Source organism: Eucyclogobius newberryi, unplaced genomic scaffold (genome assembly GCF_026437365.1).
Source record: "Eucyclogobius newberryi isolate DKJ021-1_F unplaced genomic scaffold, fEucNew1.0.hap1 SCAF_12, whole genome shotgun sequence".
Lineage (NCBI taxonomy): Eukaryota > Metazoa > Chordata > Actinopteri > Gobiiformes > Gobiidae > Eucyclogobius > Eucyclogobius newberryi.
In genome coordinates, this window is record NW_027315746.1 from 4,013,129 (window position 1) to 4,040,472 (window position 27,344).

A 27,344-nucleotide genomic window follows, 5' to 3' on the forward strand; every position below is an offset into this window, starting at 1 on the left:
ATGGCGCAGTGGAGCAAGTGAAACACTTTGTGAGGCATCGACTCATGTATCGATACAATTGGCTGAAGCCTCAAATGGTTCATGGGGCTTCATTTGGCGTCACTATTTCTCACAACTTCAACCATTTTGTCTGACTGCGGCCGAGCGCTGCACGGCGGATGTGACGTCAGAGAGGGGCGAGGTCAGGTAAGGGAAAGCGGAGCCGTTTTATAGTACGGCCCCTGCGTGTGGCCCCTGCGTGTGTGGCCCCTGCGTTTTGTGGCCCCTGCGTGTGGCCCCTGCGTGTGTGGCCCCTGCGTGTGGTATGGGACACATAATAAAGTACAAATGCTCCGAGCTAAAGCGAGTGGAAGCCCAAGCCCCGCCCACTTCCGCTAACCTACCTGCGACATAAACTTGAACACCTGACGCAGTTTCTGCTCCGCTTTTATTTCACACTTTAGAGACATTTATAGAGTTTTAAGGAGCAAAAAAACCTCCTCAGACTGAGAAGTGAGACCAAGAAGCGACACAACGTGAGTGACTTTAATTCAAAGCCTCTTTTATATCTCTTTTATATCTTTTAATCCGGTTTTAGTCGTGTGCGTGTTTTTGGAGGAAAGTGAAAGTAAGAGAAATGTGAGTCACAAACTGACACTCGACAGATCTCGTGTTCTAAAACACAAATGTAAGAGTTTTAAAGAGCTTTAAAGAGCTTTAAAGAGCTTTAAAGAGCTTTAAAGAGCTTTAAAGAGTTTTAAAGAGTTTTAAAGAGCTTTAAAGCTCTTTAAAGCTCTTTAAAGCTCTTTAAAGCTCTTTAAAGTTCTTTAAAGTGTTTTAAAGAGCTTTTGTAACGTGGAAGTTTAACAGAGTCCTTACATAGTATCGGTAAGGATGTTCGGGGAAAGGCCGTGTGGTGTGGGGATTTTAATGCGCATAGCGCTTTGTGGGGCGGTAGTGGTACCGATAGGTATGGGCAGGTGGTAGAGGGTTTTATCAATCAAAGGGAGTTGGTTTGTCTGAATGATGGGGGTGGGACCCGCTATGATATGGGGACCGGTGCGGAAAGTGCAATAGAGGTGGGGGGTGTTGGAGACTGAGCCGAGGATGAGGAGCAAGAGGATGTTCTAACGCGCTTGGACTTCATGGGCCTAGAAACGCCAAAGTGATGGAAGAAGGACTTCTAAAGGATAAAACGACAAAGACGTCCCATGACCTCATGGGCTTTGTAAAACAACAAAGACGTCCCATGATCTCATGGGCTTTGTACTTCCAAAGCACCAAACGTCAAAGAGGGCGAGGAAGGTGAAGAAGAGTCTCCCTGGAATAAAGCCGGTTGGTCTCTGACACAACAACTGTTCTAGTCACAAAAACATATCATGACCTCATGGGCTTTGTAACGCCAAAGCAATGGGAGGAGTACTTTTACGGACTACGACAGAGTCTGAGGACTAAAGTCTGGCGGTAATGCAACACTCGGATGCCAACCGCCATAAAACAACAACAACAACAACAACAACAGAGACAAACTGAGCTTTATCCTGGACTAATGCCACAGTCTGGGTTATTCTTATGGACGTCTCTTGTTCAGTTTGATCATTTTTCTAAAAGCCTCTCCAAATATATTAGAGCGTTTAAATCCATTGAGACGGAATGATCCTCATCAGAGTCAATTTATTCTAGATTTGATGATTATTGATGTGGTCAAACAAGTCATTTATTCACAAATGACTCACTGTGACTCTAGAGAGCAGCTTTATCACATCAAACTTTCTGACTCATAAAGTACATTTAATGTGACACAAACAGCCAGATGAAAGGCACTTTACGTTGTATTTAAATGACTTATTTCTATATGTGACCACTGTGTTTCCCATGAATAAAGGAAACTTTAGTGTGAGTAAAGTGAGCTCAGTCTCAGTCACTGTTTCCTGTGCTTTTCCTCAGGTCCATGATGAGTGACTCTGTGAAGGAGCCGCCTCCAGGGGGCAGCACTGATCCACCGTGAGTCTGACTCTTCACACTTTAGACAGTTACAGTTCAGTGAAGCAGCAGCAGCTTTAACAACAGCTGTGACTGTGTTTTACAGGTCCAGACCCAGGAATCTGTCCTTAAAGAGTGACCGCTCTAAAGATCCACCTCCAGAGTTTAAAGAACCAGGACCAGATTCAGAGTAAGACCCCAGAACCTTCTCATGTGCAGTTCAGAGTTCCTATAACCATAAGAGAGAGTGACACTTTTACTAAAAATGAATGTAATTTATGTCAAACTCTCATTATTGCTGTGTATTTAAGGTCAAAGGAATAAAGGAGGATTTTTCGCATGTGCACTCATCCCCTGCGGAGGCACATCAAAGCCTCGTTGCAACACGTGCGTTTGTTTATTAGCGCGACGGATCACATCGCGTCTCTCGTCTCCGTAGATTTCCGTCTCTTCTGAGCTCAAACTGTCTTTCTCTGTCTTAATGTTGTCCTGTACACGGAGGGAACTATATTATGATAGATCCATGCGCTTAGACACAGCGAAACGTGCTGCTGTCCTGGAGACGAGCCAGAAAGAGGCTGCAGGTGAGCAGTAGGTGCGTTTTATGATTGATACGTGGCAGGACTAATCGGCCGTCCACGCCACGAGGAAATGAGACTCAGATTTGGGCCAAAAAATCGTCCATTACGCCTTTAATTGAGGCATTTATAGTAAAAGTGCATGTGTTTTATTTGATGAGTTTATATTTCTGGAGGCTGTGGGGGGCGTGAACAAGATAAGATAAGATATAACTTTATTGTCCACACATGGGGAAATGTTGGTGTTACAACGCAGTAGATACAGGGGGAAAGGACAGATAACTTATATGAAGTTTAAAAAACACTCTTAATAGAAGAACTCTTATGTACAAAAACAAAAACTCTTATTAACAAAACTCCTCTCATATCTTAATAGGGAATGGAGAGAAGAAAATAAAGATAAAATATAATAATAATACAAATAAAAATAGCTGGCATAAGACAAACAATACTAATAATAATAATAATGGTAAAGTAAACACTCTTATTTACATCAGTTATATGCACATGAATAACATTAATTACGTGTGAGTGTGACAGTAATTGCACATGAATATGAGGGTATTGCACATGGTTAAGTCAGTATTGCACATGTTCAGGGCTAGCACGTCTCCTTCACACAGCGAGGGTGGATCAGGCACTGAAGCTTCTCTCCAGAGTGGACAGAGTGTCCTGCAGGGGGCGACACTCATGGTCCAGCATAGATGTGAATCTAGCCAGGACCCTTCTGTCCCCCACCTCCTGCACCGAGTCCAGAGCACAGCCCAGGACGGAGCTGGACTTCTTGATGACTTTGTCCAGCTTCTTCCTCTCCCTCTCTGTGATGCTGCTGCTCCAGCAGGCCACGCCTACAGGAGATGATGCCACCACAGAGTCGTAGAAGGTCTTCAGGAGTGGCCCTGTCACTCCAAAAGACCTGAGTCTCCTCAGGAGGTAGAGCCGACTCTGGCTCTTCCTGTACAGTCTGTGTTATGAGTCCAGTCCAGTTTGTGGTTCAGATGAACACCAGGTACTTGTATGAGTCACTCTCTCAATGTCCCGTCCCTGGATGTTCACTGGTGAGGGGGGCGTGGCGTCTGCGGAAGTCCACCACCATCTCCTTGGTCTTCCCCGCGTTGATGAGGAGGTGGTTCCGCTGACACCAGTCCACAAAGTCCTGCTCCAGTCCTCTGTACTCCGCATCATCATCGTCCATGATGAGTCCGATGATGGCAGAGTGGTCAGAGAACTTCTGCAGGACACAGCTGTCCGTGTCATGTCTGAAGTCTGCAGTGTAGAAGGTGAAGAGAAAGGGCGCGAGGACAGTGCCCTGGGGCGCCCCCACACTGCAGGTCCGAGTGTCAGACACACAGTCCCGGGCTCTCACTAACAATCCCCTAAAGGGATCGCAGCAGAAACAGTTTGAGAAGCTCTGGTGTATGGACTGGATGGTTAGAACCTTCTGCAGTTTATTCTGTGACTGAGCTGATGTTTCCAGGTCCAGACAGAGCCACCTGTCCTTAAAGAGTGACCGCTCCAGACGTCAACCTCCAGTGTTTAAAGAACCAGGACCAGATTCAGAGTAAGTCCCAGAAGAACCTTCTCCAAATCCTGTTTCTTTAAAGACGTTTTTCTCAACACCCGTCGCTCCCGTCGCTCCTGTCGCTCCCGTCGGGGGTTTGTTGGCTCTGATGTTCTGCAGTGGACAGAGTGTAATGTTGTATCATTGGTTTGTTTGTCCCACAGAGAGGAGAGCGCAGAGGGCCCCAGAGGAGACTGTGACCTGGACTCTGTTTTCAAGGTTTGTACCAAAAGCGTCACATGGTCAGAAACATTTAGAGGAGATTCCACCTGCAGAGTGGATCCCAGGGCCTGACCTGCTCCTCTGTGTTCTCTGTGTTTCAGCGTCTGGAGGAGCAGGTCCTGGATTATGTCAAACAGCAGCTGCAGAGGCTCCACAGGCTCCTGGCCTCAGATTACCCAGAATGCTCTGAGAGTGAGGAGGAGGAGTCGAGCAGAGAGGCGGTTCTGACCATCACCCTGGACTTCCTGAGGAGGATGGACCAGGAGCAGCTGCTCCAGCGTCTGCAGAACAGTAAGGCCACGTTTACACTGATGCTAACTTATATGTGGAGCCTTAGCAACACAAAGCTAGCAAAGCACGTTAGCAACACAAAGCTAGCAAAGCACGTTAGCAACACAAAGCTGGCAAAGCACGTTAGCAACACAAAGCAGGCAAAGCACGTTAGCAACACAAAGCTAGCAAAGCACGTTAGCCACACAAAGCAGGCAAAGCAACAGCTGTTTTCTGTTTGTCGCAGCACGGCACTCTGCGTAGAGGCTTTGCACTGAAGTCAAACATTTTGGGGGCTGAGTACCCAAGTACTGAGAGTGGCTTTTGCACTTGGTTTTCAGCTCATTTGTTATTTCGAGCCTTTAAACCTCTTTTAAAAGGTATAATTCAGGTTTTATATTAGATTTTGTATTTGTTATATTTGTGTAACGTCTGCTGCTCAGCGCCCTGAGCATGGAGCAAACCGTTCCAAAGAACTCTATACCGGTCTGAGGGGCCGAGGCCAGTCCAAACGTGCCTTAAGAACTCTGTGAAGGTGTGAGGGTCTTGGGTCCAGCTACAACAGAGTGTGGCAGCCCCTCACAGTTAAAGCTCCTTTAAAGTGGAACTAACCTAAATCAAACACTGTTTTAGTCCCTGTGGTGTTTGAAGTGTCTATAATCCCTCAGAGCGGGGACTTTACTCACCTGAAAGCAGCACGTGTCGTGAGACAAACTAGCTTTAGATATTAGGTTTTGTCACGGCGGAGCAGCCGAACAGTCCACCAGAGGCTTCAGGACCCTCTGTGTGATGGACAGTCAGGTGACCAGAGGGGCGGAGCTCCAAATGCACCATTCTTCTGTTATAATACGAATATGAAAACTATTTACCTTTGGTTTCACCAAAACAATTAGAAATATACACAATCTACATGTCACACTCAACATTTCATAATGTATCTAGGGATGTGTACCGCTACGACGGACCGGATCTGGACTTGTAAAAACGTTTCGGTTCAGGTCCAAAAAAAACGAAACCTCGGTGATTCGGTTCTGGACTCATAAAAAAATATAGCACTCACATACTATATCCTTTTCATTCTAGAATCTAGACCATCTTAAACCTTCCATTGATCGCGAAATTTGCGCTGGACGTAAACACTGCCATGCGCCGCCGTCAATAGCGCACACGGACCCTAATTAGTGACGCACGCGTCTTCCGGGCAGAAGTTAAAGCCGGCGAAATAAGTTTAAAGATGCGAGAGACGGGAGCGCCTGGTACGTGTCGAGCTGCAGAACCGTGTGTCCACATGTGAACATTGAAGTGAAGCCGGTGAGATCGCTGGCTTTATCTGAACTGTTTAAGCTGTGGCCGCCGCGTGCCATGTTGTGATGGTTAAAGGGGCGGGGTCAGCTTGGTCTTGTCTGGGTTGTGCTTTGGGCTTTGTGTAAATATGAATGAAATAACTTAAGTGTTATGTTGTGGTGAGATGTATTTGGCATCAAGTAAATACAAAGGAAAGTCAAAGTAATATTGCTTAATTGCTGTATTCATTAATTGGAGTTTATATTTTGTATTTGTATTCTACAGTTGTTAAATCTGGTCTGGTGTTTAATGCTGCTAATATGATGTATTATTTTGATGTGTTGTGTAAAATATTTTCATATTCTACTTTTGATACTGCTAAGTTGATGCTTTATAGTGATTCTAGTTGACTTTTATGCTAGTTTTTATAACTCTGTTATTTTACACTGTTATTTAATTATTTACACTGGTGTTTTGTCTGTTTGAAGGTTTTTACCTGACTTTTGATGCCAATGGATCTGTAACATTAAAGATGGAAATGTGTCTAAAGGCAAAACATTGTATCAGATGAAACAGCTGCTTTGACCCTTGACCCAGACTGACCCTGTCAACAATACTCAACATGCTCTTGTTCCTCAAGTAAAACACATGAATGTGTGTTAACTGTTAGTTAAGCTATAGTTTAGCAGCTAGCTCGTAGCTAGTAGCTTGTGATTTGTAAGTTGTAACTTCTGTTAAAAACTGTGAATAAACCAGACAAGTTGAGTTTATTTCAGTGCAGTTAAGCCTTGTGTTTGATAGTCGTCCTTGTTCAAGTGTCTTCAACATAATTAAGCCAAGTAGCTTGTGTTATGCTGTTATAACATTATGCAAATATGGCATGGTTTAGGTCCGGACCTAATGAGTCCGGACCTAAACCTAAAGCTCTGGATTTAAATCCGGACTTGAACCTGAACATGGGTTTAGGTCTGCATCACTACTGATAGTCCATTAAAGGATTCATAGTAAACAAAGAGGCTAGTTTGATAGAAAACAAAGAGGTTTAGTTTCTGTTGAAACCAATAACACCTTTTCATTAGGAGGTCCCGCCCAGTGGGCAGGGCCTACCCAGAGTAGGATAAATATCTCTTTGGAACGATTGGACATAAAGTCTCTGACCCATTTGATAATGCCTCCATTAACACCGAGGTCCATGAGCCTGTTCAGTCAAATATGTACACGCATAGAACTGAAAGCTGATGTAAAGTCCACAAAGAGGATTCTAGCATAATGGTCAGGGGCCTGAAGGTGCTTTGCTAAGGTGTTTTATAGAGTGATAGCCACATCTTCTGTACTTCTGACTTTCATATGCAAACTGTTAGATGTCCAAACAGTTGGATATAGACGACATGATGTTTTTACTCACAGTTTGCTCCATACTCTTACATAAAATGAAGGTAAGTGTTATTGGGTGAAAATCATTCAGTTCAGATGCTCCAGGTTTTTAGGTACAGGTGTGACCGGTGTATTTTGCCTTCTCGTTTATTTCAATGACTCACGGAGGCGGCTGGTTTGGTCTGACAGCAGTTTATTATCTGCACAAGATAAAACAAGAGTCGTGCATTGGCTTTTCAGTGGACATTCACCATGTGCTCTGTCATCTTGTCTCGAGTCCTCCATTACAGTGAGTCCTACATTACAATATGTAATATGACCCATTGTTAATGTAGCTTTCGTGATCGTATAATGCAATAATTTTATTTCTAATCAATTGAAAATATCTTAATGCAATTTGTCTGTCATTTTTTTCTTTTCTTTTGTGTGTGAGTGAAACACCCTCAAATCAACATCATCGACATCAAAAACAACATTTCAACATAAAACATTTCCCACACATTTACATACCTGCACAAGATAAAACAAGAGTGAATTGGCTTTTCAGTGGACATTCACCATGTTCTCTGTCGTCTGCGGAGACAGCGGTTTGTTAGCCGCTAACTAGCTCGTTAGAAAAACACAGTCAAATCATATATACTGCGAGTTTACGTCAGCAGAAGACGGTAAAAATAAGATAAATACAACACTCATACAATTACTAGTTTAGCTGTACAATGACTACACATGAATGAATTACACATTTTATCCACTCCAATTCATGGACATGTTATCTCGTCTTGAGTCCTCCATTACAGTGAGGAGAGCTCGAGAGAGTTCTCGCGATATCAGTACAGGTACAAGTGTAGGTACAAACAGGTACCAGAAGATGGCAGTGCGCCTTAATATGCTGGGATTTAACGCGCTCATATCAACTATGTTACATAGGCACAAGGAAGAAGATTTGATGCTAAAGCACAAATCTACACACCTTTTTCAGTGTTCTCGCTGAGGGGTTTTATCATGGCGGGGCGCCATGCCAAAAAGATACTGCGAGTTTTTTATATAACGCGATCATATAGTTAAGAAAGTTACACTCGATAACAGACGACTTCCATTCTGGTCCCAAATGTTTATTTGGCTCCTGTTCTGCGAGAGCGTCTGTGGTAGTCGTGGGTGAAAGTGATGGACCTGTTTTCTCACACACAGACACACAAAAACGGGATAGTGACAATTCACGAACGTAAATTTCAATTGACCGAGAACCTATAGGCAATATTCAGGTATGAAAAGAGTGATCTTAATAGGATATTAAGATCACAAGCGCCGTAGTACTTTTTGCTCGCGCTGCCTACGGCGCTAGTACGGTTTGTCCCACCGACATCCTTCAACCTCAGCCCAGCGAGAACATTGCTTTTTACTGACTGAACTTGTCTATTGTAAGTCTATTTTATTACCTAAATTATACTTGCATATCAGCATTAAATGTCAGGTGATTAGCTACAGCGGCTATTGGCTGAAAAGGACTTGACCAGAGCTCTCTTATCTGGATTCAAATGTTTCTGCTGTTTCAAAGTGTGCGTGTTATAACTGCGAGGGTAAAAGAAGTGACAAAACAAAGATGTTCAATGGTGAAAATAAAGTTTGTTCAATAAACAGGAACACAAAGGTAAATGAACAAACACATAGACATGACTTAAAAAACAAGTTAAGTGTCTCTAAAAGGTACGAGTCACAGGACAAACAAAACAAAGCCCCATGAACAGAATCAAAGTAACAACTTAAAAGGAGACACATAACAAACAAACAAACAAACTACAAATGTCTCAAAACACAAAGTCAGGCACTACCACCACAGCCCTGATGAACGAGAAGACAAATGGCCTTGTGCAGCTGCAACACGTGTCTTTAAATACTGGGAGTCGCTGCAGGTGAAGACTGTGGATTGGCCCATCAACCAGAGGAAACAGGAAGTAGAAAAAGGAAACCAACTTGCCCCTTGTTACAGCCGTGTTGGGAAGGAAACATTTACAGTCAAACACACAACAGGGAGGACGGGGGCCGTAATAGTGGGTTTAATTTCATAAAATCTCCAGAGCTCTCTCTGCTCTAACTGAATCCAGTGTGTCCAGTTACACGTCTGATGCAGATTTCTCTTATTACAGGTCTGTGTTCTAAGGTTCAGGGAGAAGTGAAGACATGTCTGGTACAGAAGTTCAGCCGTGTGTGTGAGGGCATTGCTAAAGAAGGAAACTCCTCTGAACTGAAGCAGATCTTCACAGAGCTGTACATCACAGAGGGAGAGGCCACAGAGCAACATGAGGTCAGACACATCGAGACCAGGAAACCGGCCTCTGCAGAGACCGCCATCAAGTGTGAAGACATGTTTAAACTCCCAATCAGAGAAGAACCAATGAGAGCACAGACAAAGGGACCAATCAGAGTCGTGCTGACGAAGGGCGTGGCCGGCGTGGGGAAAACAGTGCTGACTCAGAAGTTCAGTCTGGACTGGGCTGAAGGTAGGACCAACCAGGAGCTCCAGCTGCTTGTTCCCGTTCACTTTCAGAGAGCTCAATGTGCTCAGAGACACACAGTTCAGCCTGGTGGAGCTGCTGCACCACTTCTTCAGTCCATCCAAAGCTCTCTGCAGCTTCCAACACCTCCAGGTGCTCTTCATCTTTGACGGTCTGGACGAGTGCAGACTTCCTCTGGACTTCAGCCAAACCCGGGTCCTGAGCGACCCCACACAGTCCGTCTCAGTGGACGTGCTGCTGGTAAACCTGATCAGGGGGAGCCTGCTTCCCTCCGCTCTTCTCTGGATAACCACGCGCCCCGCAGCGTCCAATCAGATCCCTGCTGAGTGCATCTCCATGGTGACAGAGGTGCGAGGGTTTGCCGACCCGCAGAAGGAGAAATACTTCAGGAAGAGGTTCAGAGACAAGCGGCAGGTCAAACTTGTTCTCTCCCACATCAAGAGCATCCGCAGCCTCCACATCATGTGTCACATCCCGGTCTTCTGCTGGATCCTCTCCACAGTTATACAGAAGCTTCTGGAACAAACAGAGGAACCAGAGCTGCCACGGACTCTCACACAGATGTATGTCCACTTCCTGGTGGTGCAGGCCAAAGTAAAGAACATCAAGTATCACCAAGGATCAGGGACAGACCTTCACTGGACTCCACAGACCAGGGAGATGGTGAAGTCTCTGGGAAAAGTGGCCTTTGAGCAGCTGCAGAAAGGAAACCTGATCTTCTACGAGTGTGACCTGAGCGAGTGTGGGCTGGACGCTGCAGCGGCCTCAGTGTACTCCGGAGTGTTCACACAGGTCTTTAGACAGGAGCCAGGCCTGTACCAGGACAAGGTCTACTGCTTCATCCATCTGAGTGTGCAGGAGTTTCTGGCTGCTCTTTACGTCCATCAGACCTCAGGAGAGAACCTGCTGTCACCATCAAACTCTTCTGAAGAAGCCTTCTTTAGCTCTGCTGTGGACCAGGCCTTAAAGAGTCCAAACGGACACCTGGATTTGTTCCTGCGCTTCCTCCTGGGCCTGTCTCTGCCGACCAATCAGAGCCTGCTGCAGGGTTTGCTGACCCACACAGGAAGTGGCTCTCAGACCAATCAAGAGACAGTAAAATACCTTAAACAGAAGCTCAATGATGAGGGTCTGTCTACAGAGAGAAACCTGAACCTGTTCCACTGTCTGAACGAGCTGAACGACCACAGTCTGGTGCAGGACATCCAAAACACCCTGAGAGAAGGACGCCTGAAGGCAGATAAACTGTCTCCTGCTCAGTGGTCAGCTTTGGCCTTTCTTTTACTGTCTACAGACTCAGACCTGGAGGAGTTTGACCTGAGGAAATACTGTCCCTCAGAGAAGACTCTACTGAATCTGCTGCCGGTCGTCAAGGCCGCCACCAAAGCCATGTGAGTACAAACTACACTGTGGCAGAGTGGTTAACACTCTCAACTCAAAGTGTACCCTAAATCCAAATAGCAGAACATTCCAGGGTGATGTGTCCAACAAGAGCAGCTATAATGTGAAAACACTGGTACATAAACATGTCCTCGAAGCCATATAATCCTAAAGTTCAACTACACACAGACTTTCATAAGGTCCACTTCCTCCAGCAGCATCACTGAAGCACAAATCAGACTGACATCGGCCAAACGGACCTCATAGTTGACACTTTGTTCACGATCAGGTGTGAGTGCGCTCTAATATCCCTCTGTCCTCAGTCTGTCCGGCTGTAACCTGACAAACACCATCTGTGGTCCTCTGGCCTCAGTCCTCAGCTCCTCCAGTCTCACACACCTCGACCTGAGTCAAAATGACCTCCAGGACTCAGGAGTGGAGCTGCTGTGTGATGGACTGAAGAGCGCCCCCTGCAGACTGGAGACTCTCAGGTTAGATCAACTACACTTTGCTCTTCCAGTGTTTGTTTGTCTATTAGTCTATTGACATTTCTATTCTATTCATCATAATAACTTGCATTTATAGTTATTTTTAAGTTTGTGTACTGCTTCAATACTATTACTGCAATGACTATTTCGGGGCATAATAAATAACAATGTATTGTCCCCAGATTGAGTACTTGTGGCCTGTCCTCTCTCAGCTGTGGTCCTCTGGCCTCAGTCCTCAGCTCCTCCAGTCTCACACACTTCGACCTGAGTCAAAATGACCTCCAGGACTCAGGAGTGGAGCTGCTGTGTGATGGACTGAAGAGCGCCCCCTGCAGACTGGAGACTCTCAGGTGAGACACTCCCATCATGCACTCTGCCCCTTGTTTCCACATGAGTGTAATGCTGTGTGTCTTTAGGCTGTCTGGATGTCTGGTCTCAGAAAGGGGCGGGGCTGATCTGGCCTCAGCTCTAAGCTCCACCCACTGCCATCTAAGAGAGTTAGACCTGAGCTACAACCATCCAGGACCCTCAGCAGAGAGACTGACCGCTCTACGGGACGATCCACACTGCCCCCTGCAGTCTGTCAGGTGAGACAACATTGCCCCCTGCAGTCTGTCAGGTGAGACCACACTGCCCCCTGCAGTCTGTCAGGTGAGACCACACTGCCCCCTGCCGTCTGTCAGGTGAGACCACACTGCCCCCTGCAGTCTGTCAGGTGACACCACTGCCCCCTGCCGTCTGTCAGGTGAGACCACACTGCCCCCTACAGTCTGTCAGGTGAGACCACACTGCCCCCTACAGTCTGTCAGGTGAGACCACACTGCCCCCTACAGTCTGTCAGGTGAGACCCAAGGCCCCAGCAGCCAAGATGGCCGCCCATTCAAGTCAATGAGAGCTGCTCAGTAGCGCATGTCGCCAGTTAGCCTTTAGCTCTTCAGACACTGCAGCCCAGAAGTGACGTAGGTCTGCGTCCGGTTTGCGTACCATGTGATTGTACTGACCAATCAGAGAGAGTTACTAGAGCAGCGCAGAGCACAGTGTGAGATAAAGCCAAATATTAAACAACTGGTTTTAAGAAACATTTTCACTGTCAATGGAAATAATTCTGGTCCTTATTAAGTACATGGACTGTTTGATCTAACATTGATTTAGTAAATTACGGATTTTTAATCATATCATTCTACAACATGTCAAATGTATTCAGATGACATGTTTGTCTACATGCAAAACATGCTAAAGTCATGATTAAGTCCGTATTTAGGTTTCTTGTCTGTGTAATACAGATAACGACACTGATGGACACGAAACGTAACATCCATTAGTTTATACTTGGCAAAACATTCCATTTCCAGAGCATTTATTACGTGATTTAGTTTTTCAGGCAGAAACATTTCAAGACATCGCTTCTGAGTCGTAGAGTGGTCACTAGGTCAGTTATTAAACTCATAGATTCATAGTTTTACGCCTGTAGCTCATTCGTGGCATTTGGGCTCCCCACGGCATCTCGGCCCGTTCTCTTCACCTACACGCGCTCTGATTGGTCTAGACGGTCACGAGCTGGGCTAGAGCGGCGCGCTAGAGCGTAGCTGAAATTAACATCTTAAAATGTGTTTTAAAGACAACTGAAGAATCTTAAAAGTAGAAAAAGTCTATGAGCCATAAATAGTTAAGAATTGCCGCTATATCCGACTTTTCTGAAAGCTCTAGGTGCTCTTTCAGCCGAACACGAGCAGTTTTTAGTTACATTGCGCTCTAGGGAAAAAAAGCTTTCTGGACGCACGATTTCTTTGGCTGCAGTACCAATGGAGTGGCCACTGGGGGAGTCTGCGACATGCTGCGGCGAGCCACACCCTATCCAGATATTATAATAGATCCATGGTGAGACCACACTGCCCCCTGCAGTCTGTCAGGTGAGACCACACTGCCCCCTGCAGTCTGTCAGGTGAGAACACACTGCCCCCTGCAGTCTGTCAGGTGAGACCACACTGCCCCCTACAGTCTGTCAGGTGAGACCACACTGCCCCCTACAGTCTGTCAGGTGAGACCACACTGCCCCCTGCAGTCTGTCAGGTGAGACCGCACTGCCCCCTACAGTCTGTCAGGTGAGACCACACTGCCCCCTACAGTCTGTCAGGTGAGACCACACTGCCCCCTACAGTCTGTCAGGTGAGACCACACTGCCCCCTACAGTCTGTCAGGTGAGACCACACCGCCCCCTACAGTCTGTCAGGTGAGACCACACTGCCCCCTACAGTCTGTCAGGTGTGGGTCCTGGTTCAGGGGTTGGTCCAGGTTCTGGTCTAAACTAGACTTGTGTTTTCCAGGTTGGATCCTTCTGGAAAGCGCTGGATGGTTCCAGGTCTTAGAAAATGTGAGTAGTATTTTATTTGGTACAACTTCACATGTAGAAGACTCACAGCTGTAGATCTGATGTTTTTATTTGAACTTATCGACACATTTAGAGGTTTGACAAGCAGCAACTTCCACAAACATCAGACTGAAACAGTTTCACTGGAGGAACTGTCCAACTTTACATTTGAACTAGGGCGATCTTTACATTCATCTTTATTCTCCTAATCTTACAGGTAAATATGATAATACCTTATTATTATAAGACAGATTTATGACAGCGTCTTCTTTATCCTGAGCTTTCGCTCTCGTACTCGTCTGTCGTCATGAATTGGACTTGGAAACATATTGTCCTGCTCCGACGCCTCGGCCGCCGCTCACACTTTGCCCGTCTGTTTGTGCTGCAGTTTGTGGCATCTGTAGTCAAGGGGTAAATGCAAAAGAAGAAGTCAGAATCAGAATTAGAATCAGAAAAGGTTTATTGTCAATGAACATAATTCACAAAATAGGAACTTGCTTTGGTGATTCGGTGCAACATCAAACGATGAACAATGATAAAACAACATATATAAGATGAAAAAGCCCCTGAAGGCTTGGGCCCTGGACACGGCAGACGGGACAAACGATGTCTTAAAAGGTCGTGTTCTTGGTGGCAGTGAGAGGAGGCTGTTGCTGCGGTTACTCCTGAGCCCACATTGTTGAGTTACTCCTGATGCCCTGGTCCTCCTCCACCACAGCTCCCACAGACTCCACCCTTTCCCCCGTCACACAGACACATGTATGTTTGAGTATGGGATCAGAACCTGTGACTAGATGGGCTCCATACAAGTGCATATGGTCCTCACGTGGTCCACACGCAGCGGTCACTGCTCATGTTAAGGCTGAAGTCCAGAGCAGCAGAAACACTGAGGAGCTGTGAGTACAATGTGCCTGGGCACCATCGGCTCAGCTCTGCAGACGTCACATGATCTATGCTCTTTTTCTCTTCAAAACTACACGTTTATTACTGTTTATTGTGTTTTCATGCCAATTAAAGCTGAAAATAAAGAAGAAATAAATAAGTAGGAGTCACTTTTGAATAAGGCTGATTTCACCACTAGATGGCGCACTCAGAGGACATGTCATGTATTAATGTAAGAAATGTCTTTGACTTGTTTTTGTTCATCCTTTCTACAAATAATAATGGATTCATATCACAAAGAGATATTGACGTGTCTCAATCATTATTTAATATGACACAGTCACGTTTGGACCTTTGACTTTTTTAATTGAATGTAAGACACAAAGACATATTGTATCAGACACAAATAACACTGATATGTTTATGTCTGAGACACAATTAGGCTGCGTTTTACATATTAACTGTTACTCAAGATATATTAATATATCATTTAATATGAATTAAAGCGCTCCGTGAGGACTCGGGAAATGCGTGTGCCTTGGCGCTTCAGTCTAAAACAAGTCTTAAAAACTAAAGTAAAAAGGGCCTAAAGAGTCTTTTAGTTGGAGCAAAATCTGATCCTAAATCAATAAAGTTGTGTATTTTCCAATCCAACCCAATCCACTTTATTTATACAGCACGATTTACACAACCAGAGTGTTCCAAAGTGCTTCACAGCAGGTAAAAGACTACAGAGGCATAAATAGGATAAAAGTAATAAAATAAGATATAAAAACAAAATCAAATAGAAAATTAAATCAAACAAACACACTAAAATCAATGCAATAAAAATAAACAAAATAAAATAAATAAAAAGGTGCTGCCCTCCCAACACATATAAAACATACAATCAACACACTACATGGAGTTAAAAGCCAGAGAAAACAGATGTTTTTAGAAGCGATTTCAAAAGAGGCTTTTCTTATGGGGAGTGGCACTTTGTTCCACTGGAGCTGCCACTGCAAAGGCTCGTTCACCTCTGACCTTTAGCCCGTGGCACTGCCAGGAGCTGGTCAGCTGACCTGAGGGAACGGCTGGGAGTGTAGGGGTGTAGCAGCTCGGAGAGGTCAGGAGGGGCAGGACCATTTAAGGCTTTAAAAGTAAATAAAAAAGTTTTAAAATGAATCCTAAAATGGACGGGCAGCCAGTGGAGTGAAGCTAAAATAGGAGAAATGTGCTCATATTTTCTTGTTCCAGTTAAAAATGTTGCTTGTTCTTCTACAATCCATGTGTGTGAGAGACTTAAGAGGCAGTAGACGAGTCAAAGGAGTCAAAAGTCACTTATTGGTGAAAGAAGAAGGCTAAAGTTCAACAATCTGGTGTCTCCACAACATAGTAAATGTGCTGTACTTTGACTTGATAGAATCTTGTGTTTTTACAGCCGTGTGTCACGACCGGCTCGTCTCGCTCCGTGAGGACTCGGGAAATGCGTGTGCCTTGGCGCTCCGGTCTAAAACAAGTCTAAAAACTAAAGTAAAAAGGGCCTAAAGAGTCTTTTAGTTGGAGCAAATATCCACACTGTGTCCACGGACATCTCCCCTGAACACCACGCCCACTTTTAAACTGTCAATCATGTCATCTCAACGTTCATGTTTATAAATGAGAATTGATGAGAACAAATCTGTCTTTGAATAAATGTGGATTTTGAGAGGCTCCAAAGCAGAATGTGGAACGTCTGAAAAACATCCACATTCACAGGTGAAGAAAGCACAGTTTAGGTCGTCCACCAATGATTTATTCACAAATATATAAATGCACATCTCATTTGACCTGCATCAATCCATCAATGTGTCTGTCACAGTGAGTGTGATGCTCTGAAGCTGTGGACCACTTTAAAACACTATTCTGCAATATTCATATTGAAACTGTCGTCATGGAATTAAACTGGAGCCAAATTCAGCTTTGTGTTCTTCATGTTTTATAAAGGCTCAAGATCAGACTAAACTAAGGGTCAAAACATGAAATATAGGAAGATCAGATCGGTATCAGATCAGTATCGGATCAGTATCGTAAAGAACAAACATTAAAGATCAGTATTGGATCTGGAGCCGCACAAACTGAACGTCCCAGTTCAAAACACTGATGAGGTTTTGAGCCAAACTAAACATGTTGAAGCTGATCACACATGAGCTGAGCCTCCAACCACCTCATTATCATTGATTTACCTTTGAGAAGAAACAGGACTTTCACACTTCATATTTACTCTCACTAACCTGTTTAAATCATCACATTTTAAATGTGTCTTTGTGTTTCAGATCACTGTGAGCTCACTCTGGATCCAAACACGGCACACGGAAGACTCCATCTGTCTGAGGACAAACGGACTGTGGAACTCTCTTTGTCAGAACAAGTTCCAGATCATGAGGACAGATTCACAGACTGGTGTCAGGTCCTGGCCTCCTCCGGCCTGAGGGGGCGCTGTTACTGGGAGGTGAAGTGCAGGGGGAACGTTGATGTAGCAGTGAGTTACAGAGGAATCAGACGGAGAGGAAAGAGTGAGAAGTGTGTGTTTGGACTCAATGATCAGTCCTGGAATCTGAGGATCTGGGGAGGAAAATATTATTTTCTGCACAATGAGAAAGAAAGACCTGAGTTTATGTCAAGTTTGAGAAGATATAAGCTGTCATCTCAGTTATCTCCAAACACCTCCAGAGTGGGCGTGTTCCTGGACTCTGAGGCTGGAGCTCTGTCCTTCTATAAGGTCCTCTCTGGTGGAGAACTGTCCCACCTCCACACCTTCAGCTCCTCCTTCACTGAGCCTCTGTTTCCTGGGTTTAGACTGTGGGGGTTAAACAGTTCAGCTATTTGACATGAGCGTGTTTTGGTTTTTTTAAATGTCTAAAATTTAATATTTAACATTGACTGTTTAAATACATATTTTAAATCCACATTTACAACTGAATTAATTAAATAAACTCACTTTATTTCCACTTTTGGATGATGTATGATGATACAATGACTTAGAGGCAAATTCCATTTGTGAGAAAATACATTTGACATAAAATGACATTTTACACTTTATAAAATATCAGATTGTAAAGATCAAATCAAACATCAGTGATACTGTCACTTCTACTGCAGAGTAACAATTACTACAGGACGAGAATATAAAAAACAAACAATTGTTGGTGTTTCATAAAACAGCTTCTAAGTGGCATTAGTTACTCTGAACTACATGTGTAACATTTACATTTGTATATTTAATCACAGACATTATTGTTTTATGGAAAGTTAAAGACGTGTCATTTATAACATTCTTTCATGGGTTTTCTAAAAACCAAAACATATTTTTATGAAAATAAGTTCGTGTCTGAAGTCTGCAGTGTAGAAGGTGAAGAGAAAGGGCGCGAGGACAGTGCCCTGGGGCGCCCCCACACTGCAGGTCCGAGTGTCAGACACACAGTCCCGGGCTCTCACTAACAATCCCCTAAAGGGATCGCAGCAGAAACAGTTTGAGAAGCTCTGGTGTATGGACTGGATGGTTAGAACCTTCTGCAGTTTATTCTGTGACTGAGCTGATGTTTCCAGGTCCAGACAGAGCCACCTGTCCTTAAAGAGTGACCGCTCCAGACGTCAACCTCCAGCGTTTAAAGAACCAGGACCAGATTCAGAGTAAGTCCCAGAAGAACCTTCTCTAAATCCTGTTTCTTTAAAGACGTTTTTCTCAACACCTGTCGCTCCTGTTGCTCCTGTCGGGGGTTTGTTGGCTCTGATGTTCTGCAGTGGACAGAGTGTAATGTTGTATCATTGGTTTGTTTGTCCCACAGAGAGGAGAGCGCAGAGGGCCCCAGAGGAGACTGTGACCTGGACTCTGTTTTCAAGGTTTGTACCAAAAGCGTCACATGGTCAGAAACATTTAGAGGAGATTCCACCTGCAGAGTGGATCCCAGGGCCTGACCTGCTCCTCTGTGTTCTCTGTGTTTCAGCGTCTGGAGGAGCAGGTCCTGGATTATGTCAAACAGCAGCTGCAGAGGCTCCACAGGCTCCTGGCCTCAGATTACCCAGAATGCTCTGGGAGTGAGGAGGAGGAGTCGAGCAGAGAGGCGGTTCTGACCATCACCCTGGACTTCCTGAGGAGGATGGACCAGGAGCAGCTGCGCCAGCGTCTGCAGAACAGTAAAGCCACGTTTACACTGATGCTAACTTATATGTGGAGCCTTAGCAACACAAAGCTAGCAAAGCACATTAGCAACACAAAGCTAGCAAAGCACGTTAGCCACACAAAGCAGGCAAAGCACGTTAGCAACAGCTGTTTTCTGTTTGTCGCAGCACGTCACTCTGCGTAGAGGCTTTGCACTGAAGTCAAACATTTTGGGGGCTGAGTACCCAAGTACTGAGAGTGGCTTTTGCACTTGGTTTTCAGCTCATTTGTTATTTCGAGCCCTTTAAACATCTTGTCAAAGGTATAATTCAGTTTTTATATTAGATTTTGTATTTGTTATATTTGTGTAACGTCTGCTGCTCAGCGCCCTGAGCATGGAGCAAACCGTTCCAAAGAACTCTAAACCGGTCTGAGGGGCCGGGGCCAGTCCAAACGTGGCTTAAGAACTCTGTGAAGGTGTGAGGGTCTTGGGTCCAGCTACAACAGAGTGTGGCAGCCCCTCACAGTTAAAGCTCCTTTAAAGTGGAGCTAACCTAAATCAAACACTGTTCTAGTCCCTGTGGTGTTTGAAGTGTCTATAATCCCTCAGAGCGGGGACTTTACTCACCTGAAAGCAGCACGTGTCGTGAGACAAACTAGCTTTAGATATTAGGTTTTGTCACGGCGGAGCAGCCGAACAGTCCACCAGAGGCATCAGGACCCTCTGTGTGATGGACAGTCAGGTGACCAGAGGGGCGGAGCTCCAAATGCACCATTCTTCTGTTATAATACGAATATGAAAACTATTTACCTTTGGTTTCATCAAAACAATTAGAAATAAACATGATCTACATGTCACACTCAACATTTCATAATGTATCTAGGGATGTGTACCGCTACGACGGACCGGATCTGGACTTGTAAAAACCCCGGTGATTTGGTTCTGGACTCATAAAAAAATATAGCACTCACATACTATATCCTTTTCATTCTAGAATCTAAACCATCTTAAACCTTCCATTGATCGCGAAATTTGCGCTGGACGTAAACACTGCCATGCGCCGCCGTCAATAGCGCACACGGACCCTAATTAGTGACGCACGCGTCTTCCGGGCAGAAGTTAAAGCCGGTGAAATAAGTTTAAAGATGCGAGAGACGGGAGCGCCTGGTACGTGTCGAGCTGCAGAACCGTGTGTCCACATGTGAACATTGAAGTGAAGCCGGTGAGATCGCTGGCTTTATCTGAACTGTTTAAGCTGTGGCCGCCGCGTGCCATGTTGTGATGGTTAAAGGGGCGGGGTCAGCTTGGTCTTGTCTGGGTTGTGCTTTGGGCTTTGTGTAAATATGAATGAAATAACTTAAGTGTTATGTTGTGGTGTGATATATTTGGCATTAAGTAAATACAAAGGAAAGTCAAAGTAATATTGCTTAATTGCTGCATTCATTAATTGGAGTTTATATTTTGTATTTGTATTCTACAGTTGTTAAATCTGGTCTGGTGTTTAATGCTGCTAATATGATGTATTATTTTGATGTGTTGTGTAAAATATTTTCATATTCTACTTTTGATACTGCTAAGTTGATGCTTTATAGTGATTCAAGTTGACTTTTATGCTAGTTTTTATAACTCTGTTATTTTACACTGTTATTTAATTATTTACACTGGTGTTTTGTCTGTTTGAAGGTTTTTACCTGACTTTTGATGCCAATGGATCTGTAACATTAAAGATGGAAATGTGTCTAAAGGCAAAACATTGTATCAGATGAAACAGCTGCTTTGACCCTTGACCCAGACTGACCCTGTCAACAATACTCAACATGCTCTTGTTCCTCAAGTAAAACACATGAATGTGTGTTAACTGTTAGTTAAGCTATAGTTTAGCAGCTAGCTCGTAGCTAGTAGCTTGTGATTTGTAAGTTGTAACTTCTGTTAAAAACTGTGAATAAACCAGACAAGTTGAGTTTATTTCAATCTGCAGTTAAGCCTTGTGTTTGATAGTCGTCCTTGTTCAAGTGTCTTCAGCATAATTTAGCCAAGTAGCTTGTGTTATGCTGTTATAACATTATGCAAATATGGCATGGTTTAGGTCCGGACCTAATGAGTCCGGACCTAAACCTAAACCTCTGGATTTGAATCCGGACTTGAACCTGAACGTGGGTTTAGGTCTGCATCACTACTGATAGTCCATTAAAGGACTGATTGTAAACAAAGAGGCTAGTTTGATAGAAAACAAAGAGGTTTAGTTTCTGTTGAAACCAATAACACCTTTTCATTGGGAGGTCCCGCCCAGTGGGCAGGGCCTACCCAGAGTAGGATAAATATCTCTTTGGAACGATTGGACATAACGTCTCTGACCCATTTGATAATGCCTCCATTAACACCGAGGTCCATGAGCCTGTTCAGTCAAATATGTACACGCAGAGAACTGAAAGCTGATGTAAAGTCCACAAAGAGGATTGTAGCATAATGGTCAGGGGCCTGAAGGTGCTTTGCTAAGGTGTTATATAGAGTGATAGCTGCATCTTCTGTACTTCTGACTTTCATATGCAAACTGTTAGATGTCCAAACAGTTGGATATAGACGACATGATGTTTTTACTCACAGTTTGCTCCACACTCTTACATCAAATGAAGGTAAGTGTTATTGGGTGAAAATCATTCAGTTCAGATGCTCCAGGTTTTTAGGTACAGGTGTGACCAGTGTATTTTGCCTTCTCATTTATTTCAATGACTCACGGAGGCGGCTGGTTTGGTCTGACAGCAGTTTATTATCTGCACAAGATAAAACAAGAGTCGTGCATTGGCTTTTCAGTGGACATTCACCATGTGCTCTGTCATCTTGTCTCGAGTCCTCCATTACAGTGAGTCCTACATTACAATATGTAATATGACCCATTGTTAATGTAGCTTTCGTGATCGTATAGTGCAATAATTTTATTTCTAATCAATTGAAAATATCTTAATGCAATTTGTCTGTCATTTTTTTCTTTTCTTTTGTGTGTGAGTGAAACACCCTCAAATCAACATCATCGACATCAAAAACAACATTTCAACATAAAACATTTCCCACACATTTACATACCTGCACAAGATAAAACAAGAGTGAATTGGCTTTTCAGTGGACATTCACCATGTTCTCTGTCGTCTGCGGAGACAGCGGTTTGTTAGCCGCTAACTAGCTCGTTAGAAAAACACGGTCAAATCATATATACTGCGAGTTTACGTCAGCAGAAGACGGTAAAAATAAGATAAATACAACACTCATACAATTACTAGTTTAGCTGCACAATGACTACACATGAATGAATTACACATTTTATCCACTCCAATTCATGGACATGTTATCTCGTCTTGAGTCCTCCATTACAGTGAGGAGAGCTCTAGAGAGTTCTCGCGATATCAGTACAGGTACAAGTGTAGGTACAAACAGGTACCAGAAGATGGCAGTGCGCCTTAATATGCTGGGATTTAACGCGCTCATATCAACTATGTTACATAGGCACAAGGAAGAAGATTTGATGCTAAAGCACAAATCTACACACCTTTTTCAGTGTTCTCGCTGAGGGGTTTTATCATGGCGGGGCGCCATGCCAAAAAGATACTGCGAGTTTTTTATATAACGCGATCATATAGTTAAGAAAGTTACACTCGATAACAGACGACTTCCATTCTGGTCCCAAATGTTTATTTGGCTCCTGTTCTGCGAGAGCGTCTGTGGTAGTCGTGGGTGAAAGTGATGGACCTGTTTTCTCACACACAGACACACAAAAACGGGATAGTGACAATTCACGAACGTAAATTTCAATTGACCGAGAACCTATAGGCAATATTCAGGTATGAAAAGAGTGATCTTAATAGGATATTAAGATCACAAGCGCCGTAGTACTTTTTGCTCGCGCTGCCTACGGCGCTAGTACGGTTTGTCCCACCGACATCCTTCAACCTCAGCCCAGCGAGAACATTGCTTTTTACTGACTGAACTAGTCTATTGTAAGTCTATTTTATTACCTAAATTATACTTGCATATCAGCATTAAATGTCAGGTGATGAGCTACAGCTGTTATTGGCTGAAAAGGACTGATCAGAGCTCTCTTATCTGGATTCAAATGTTTCTGCTGTTTCAAAGTGTGCGTGTTACAACTGCGAGTGTAAAAGAAGTAATAAAACCAAGATGTTCAATGGTGAGATAAAGTTTGTTCAATAAACAGGAACACAAAGGTAAATGAACAAACACAGACATGACTAAGAAAACAAGTTAAGTGTCTCTAAAAGGTACGAGTCACAGGACAAACAAAACAAAGGCCCATGAACAGAATCAAAGTGACAACTTAAAAGGAGACACATAACAAACAAACAAACTACAAATGTCTCAAAACACAAAGTCAGGCACTACCACCACAGCCCTGATGAACGAGAAGACAAATGGCCTTGTGCAGCTGCAACACGTGTCTTTAAATACTGGGAGTCGCTGCAGGTGAAGACTGTGGATTGGCCCATCAACCAGAGGAATCAGGAAGTAGAAAAAGGAAACCAACTTGTCCCTTGTTACAGCCGTGTTGGGAAGGGAACATTTACAGTCAAACACACAACAGGGAGGACGGGGGCCGTAACAGTGGGTTTAATTTCAGAAAATCTCCAGAGCTTTCTCTGCTCTGACTATATCCAGTGTGTCCAGTTACACGTCTGATGCAGATTTCTCTTTTTACAGGTCTGTGTTCTAAGGTTCAGGGAGAAGTGAAGACTTGTCTGGTACAGAAGTTCAGCCGTGTGTGTGAGGGCATCGCTAAAGAAGGAAACTCCTCTGAACTGAAGCAGATCTTCACAGAGCTGTACATCACAGAGGGAGAGGCCACAGAGCAACATGAGGTCAGACACATCGAGACCAGGAAACCGGCCTCTGCAGAGACCGCCATCAAGTGTGAAGATATGTTTAAACTCCCAATCAGAGAAGAACCAATGAGAGCACAGACAAAGGGACCAATCAGAGTCGTGCTGACGAAGGGCGTGGCCGGCGTGGGGAAAACAGTGCTGACTCAGAAGTTCAGTCTGGACTGGGCTGAAGGTAGGACCAACCAGGAGCTCCAGCTGCTGTTCCCGTTCACTTTCAGAGAGCTCAATGTGCTCAGAGACACACAGGTCAGCCTGGTGGAGCTGCTGCACCACTTCTTCAGTCCATCCAACGCTCTCTGCAGCTTCCAACAGCTCCAGGTGCTCTTCATCTTTGACGGTCTGGACGAGTGCAGACTTCCTCTGGACTTCAGCCAAACCCGGGTCCTGAGCGACCCCACAGAGTCCGTCTCAGTGGACGTGCTGCTGGTAAACCTGATCAGGGGGAGCCTGCTTCCCTCCGCTCGCCTTTGGATAACCACGCGCCCCACAGCGTCCAATCAGATCCCTGCTGAGTGCATCTCCATGGTGACAGAGGTGCGAGGGTTCGCCGACCCGCAGAAGGAGGAGTACTTCAGGAAGAGGTTCAGAGACGAGCGGCAGGTCAAACTTGTTCTCTCCCACATCAAGAGCATCCGCAGCCTCCACATCATGTGTCACATCCCGGTCTTCTGCTGGATCCTCTCCACAGTTATACAGAAGCTTCTGGAACAAACAGAGGAACCAGAGCTGCCCCGGACTCTCACACAGATGTACGTCCACTTCCTGGTGGTGCAGGCCAAAGTAAAGAACATCAAGTATCACCAGGGATCAGGGACAGACCTTCACTGGACTCCAGAGACCAGGGAGATGGTGCAGTCTCTGGGAAAAGTGGCCTTTGAGCAGCTGCAGAAAGGAAACCTGATCTTCTACGAGTGTGACCTGAGCGAGTGTGGGCTGGACGCTGCAGCGGCCTCAGTGTACTCCGGAGTGTTCACACAGGTCTTTAGAGAGGAGCCAGGGCTGTACCAGGATAAGGTCTACTGCTTCATCCATCTGAGTGTGCAGGAGTTTCTGGCTGCTCTTCACGTCCATCAGACCTTCTTCAGCTCTGGAGAGAACCTGCTGTCCCCATCAAACTCCTCTGAAAAAGCCTTCTACAGCTCTGCTGTGGACCAGGCCTTAAAGAGTCCAAACGGACACCTGGACTTGTTCCTGCGCTTCCTCCTGGGCCTGTCTCTGCCGACCAATCAGAGGCTGCTGCAGGGTCTGCTGACTCACACAGGAAGTGGCTCTCAGACCAATCAAGAGACAGTAAAATACCTTAAACAGAAGCTCAATGATGAGTGTCTGTCTACAGAGAAAAGCCTGAACCTGTTCCACTGTCTGAACGAGCTGAACGACCACAGTCTGGTGCAGGATATCCAAAACACCCTGAGAGAAGGACGCCTGAAGGCAGATGAACTTTCTCCTGCTCAGTGGTCAGCCTTGGCCTTTCTCTTACTATCCACAGACTCAGACCTGGAGGAGTTTGACCTGAGGAAATACTGTCCCTCAGAGAAGGCTCTGCTGAATCTGCTGCCGGTTATCAAGGCCTCCACCAAAGCCATGTGAGTACAAACTACACTGTGGCAGAGTGGTTAACACTCTCAACTCGAAGTCTACCCTAAATCCAAATGGCAGAACATTCCAGGGTAATGTGACCAACAAAAGCAGCTAAAATGTGAAAACACTGGTACATAAACATGTCCTCGAGGCCATATAATCCTAAAGTTCAACTACACACAGACTTTCATAAGGTCCTCTTCCTCCAGCAGCATCACTGAAGCACAAATCAGACTGACATCGGCCAAACGGACCTCATAGTCGACACTTTGTTTACGATCAGGTGTGAGTGCGCTCTAATCTCCCTCTCCGTCCTCAGTCTGTCCGGCTGTAACCTGACAAACAGCATCTGTGGTCCTCTGGCCTCAGTCCTCAGCTCTTCCAGTCTCACACACTTCGACCTGAGTCAAAATGACCTCCAGGACTCAGGAGTGGAGCTGCTGTGTGATGGACTGAAGAGCGCCCCCTGCAGACTGGAGACTCTCAGGTTAGATCAACTACACTTTGCTCTTTCAGTGTTTGTTTTTTATTAGTCCATTTACATTTCTATTCTATTCGTCTGAATAACTTGCATTTAAAGTTATTTTTTGTTACAAAGTTTGTGTACTACTGCAATACTATTTTTTACTATTTCGGGGCATAATAAATAACAATGTATTGTCCCCAGATTGAGTACTTGTGGCCTGTCCTCTCTCAGCTGTGGTCCTCTGGCCTCAGTCCTCAGCTCCTCCAGTCTCACACACTTCGACCTGAGTCAAAATGACCTCCAGGACTCAGGAGTGGAGCTGCTGTGTGATGGACTGAAGAGCGCCCCCTGCAGACTGGAGACTCTCAGGTGAGACACTCCCATCATGCACTCTGCCCCTTGTTTCCACATGAGTGTAATGCTGTGTGTCTTTAGGCTGTCTGGATGTCTGGTCTCAGAAAGGGGCGGGGCCTATCTGGCCTCAGCTCTAAGCTCCACCCACTGCCATCTAAGAGAGTTAGACCTGAGCTACAACCATCCAGGACCCTCAGCAGAGAGACTGACCGCTCTACGGGACGATCCACACTGCCCCCTGCAGTCTGTCAGGTGAGACCACACTGCCCCCTGCCGTCTGTCAGGTGAGACCACACTGCCCCCTACAGTCTGTCAGGTGAGACCACACTGCCCCCTACAGTCTGTCAGGTGAGACCACACTGCCCCCTGCAGTCTGTCAGGTGAGACCACACTGCCCCCTGCAGTCTATCAGGTGAGACCACACTGCCCCCTACAGTCTGTCAGGTGAGACCACACTGCCCCCTACAGTCTGTCAGGTGAGACCACACTGCCCCCTGCAGTCTGTCAGGTGTGGGTCCTGGTTCAGGGTTGGTCCAGGTTCTGGTCTAAACTAGACTTGTGTTTTCCAGGTTGGATCCTTCTGGAAAGCGCTGGATGGTTCCAGGTCTTAGAAAATGTGAGTAGTATTTTATTTGGTACAACTTCACATGTAGAAGACTCACAGCTGTAGATCTGATGTTTTTATTTGAACTTATCGACACATTTAGAGGTTTGACAAGCAGCAACTTCCACAAACATCAGACTGAAACTGTTTCACTGGAGGAACTGTCCAACTTTACATTTGAACTAGGGTGATCTTTACATTCATCTTTATTCTCCTAATCTTACAGGTAAATATGATAATACCTTATTATTATAAGACAGATTTATGACAGCGTCTTCTTTATCCTGAGCTTTCGCTCTCGTACTCGTCTGTCGTCATGAATTGGACTTGGAAACATATTGTCCTGCTCCGACGCCTCGGCCGCCGCTCACACTTTGCCCGTCTGTTTGTGCTGCAGTTTGTGGCATCTGTAGTCAAGGGGTAAATGCAAAAGAAGAAGTCAGAATC

The 27,344-nt window shown here is 45.0% G+C and overlaps 1 protein-coding gene across 1 annotated transcript; it reads left to right on the plus strand.

The window, feature by feature from the left end:
* LOC140355709 (uncharacterized) lies at positions 1-27,321 on the plus strand. Its single transcript, XM_072440366.1, is given in 17 exon segments — positions 1-17; positions 1,927-1,983; positions 4,266-4,320; positions 4,425-4,614; positions 9,396-9,787; positions 9,789-11,155; positions 11,468-11,635; positions 11,845-11,982; positions 12,049-12,214; positions 17,177-17,310; positions 18,689-18,743; positions 18,848-19,037; positions 23,678-25,478; positions 25,793-25,960; positions 26,171-26,308; positions 26,375-26,540; positions 27,295-27,321. Coding segments are annotated over 17 exon segments (5,229 nt in total).
* The last annotated feature ends 23 nt before the right edge of the window (positions 27,322-27,344 follow it).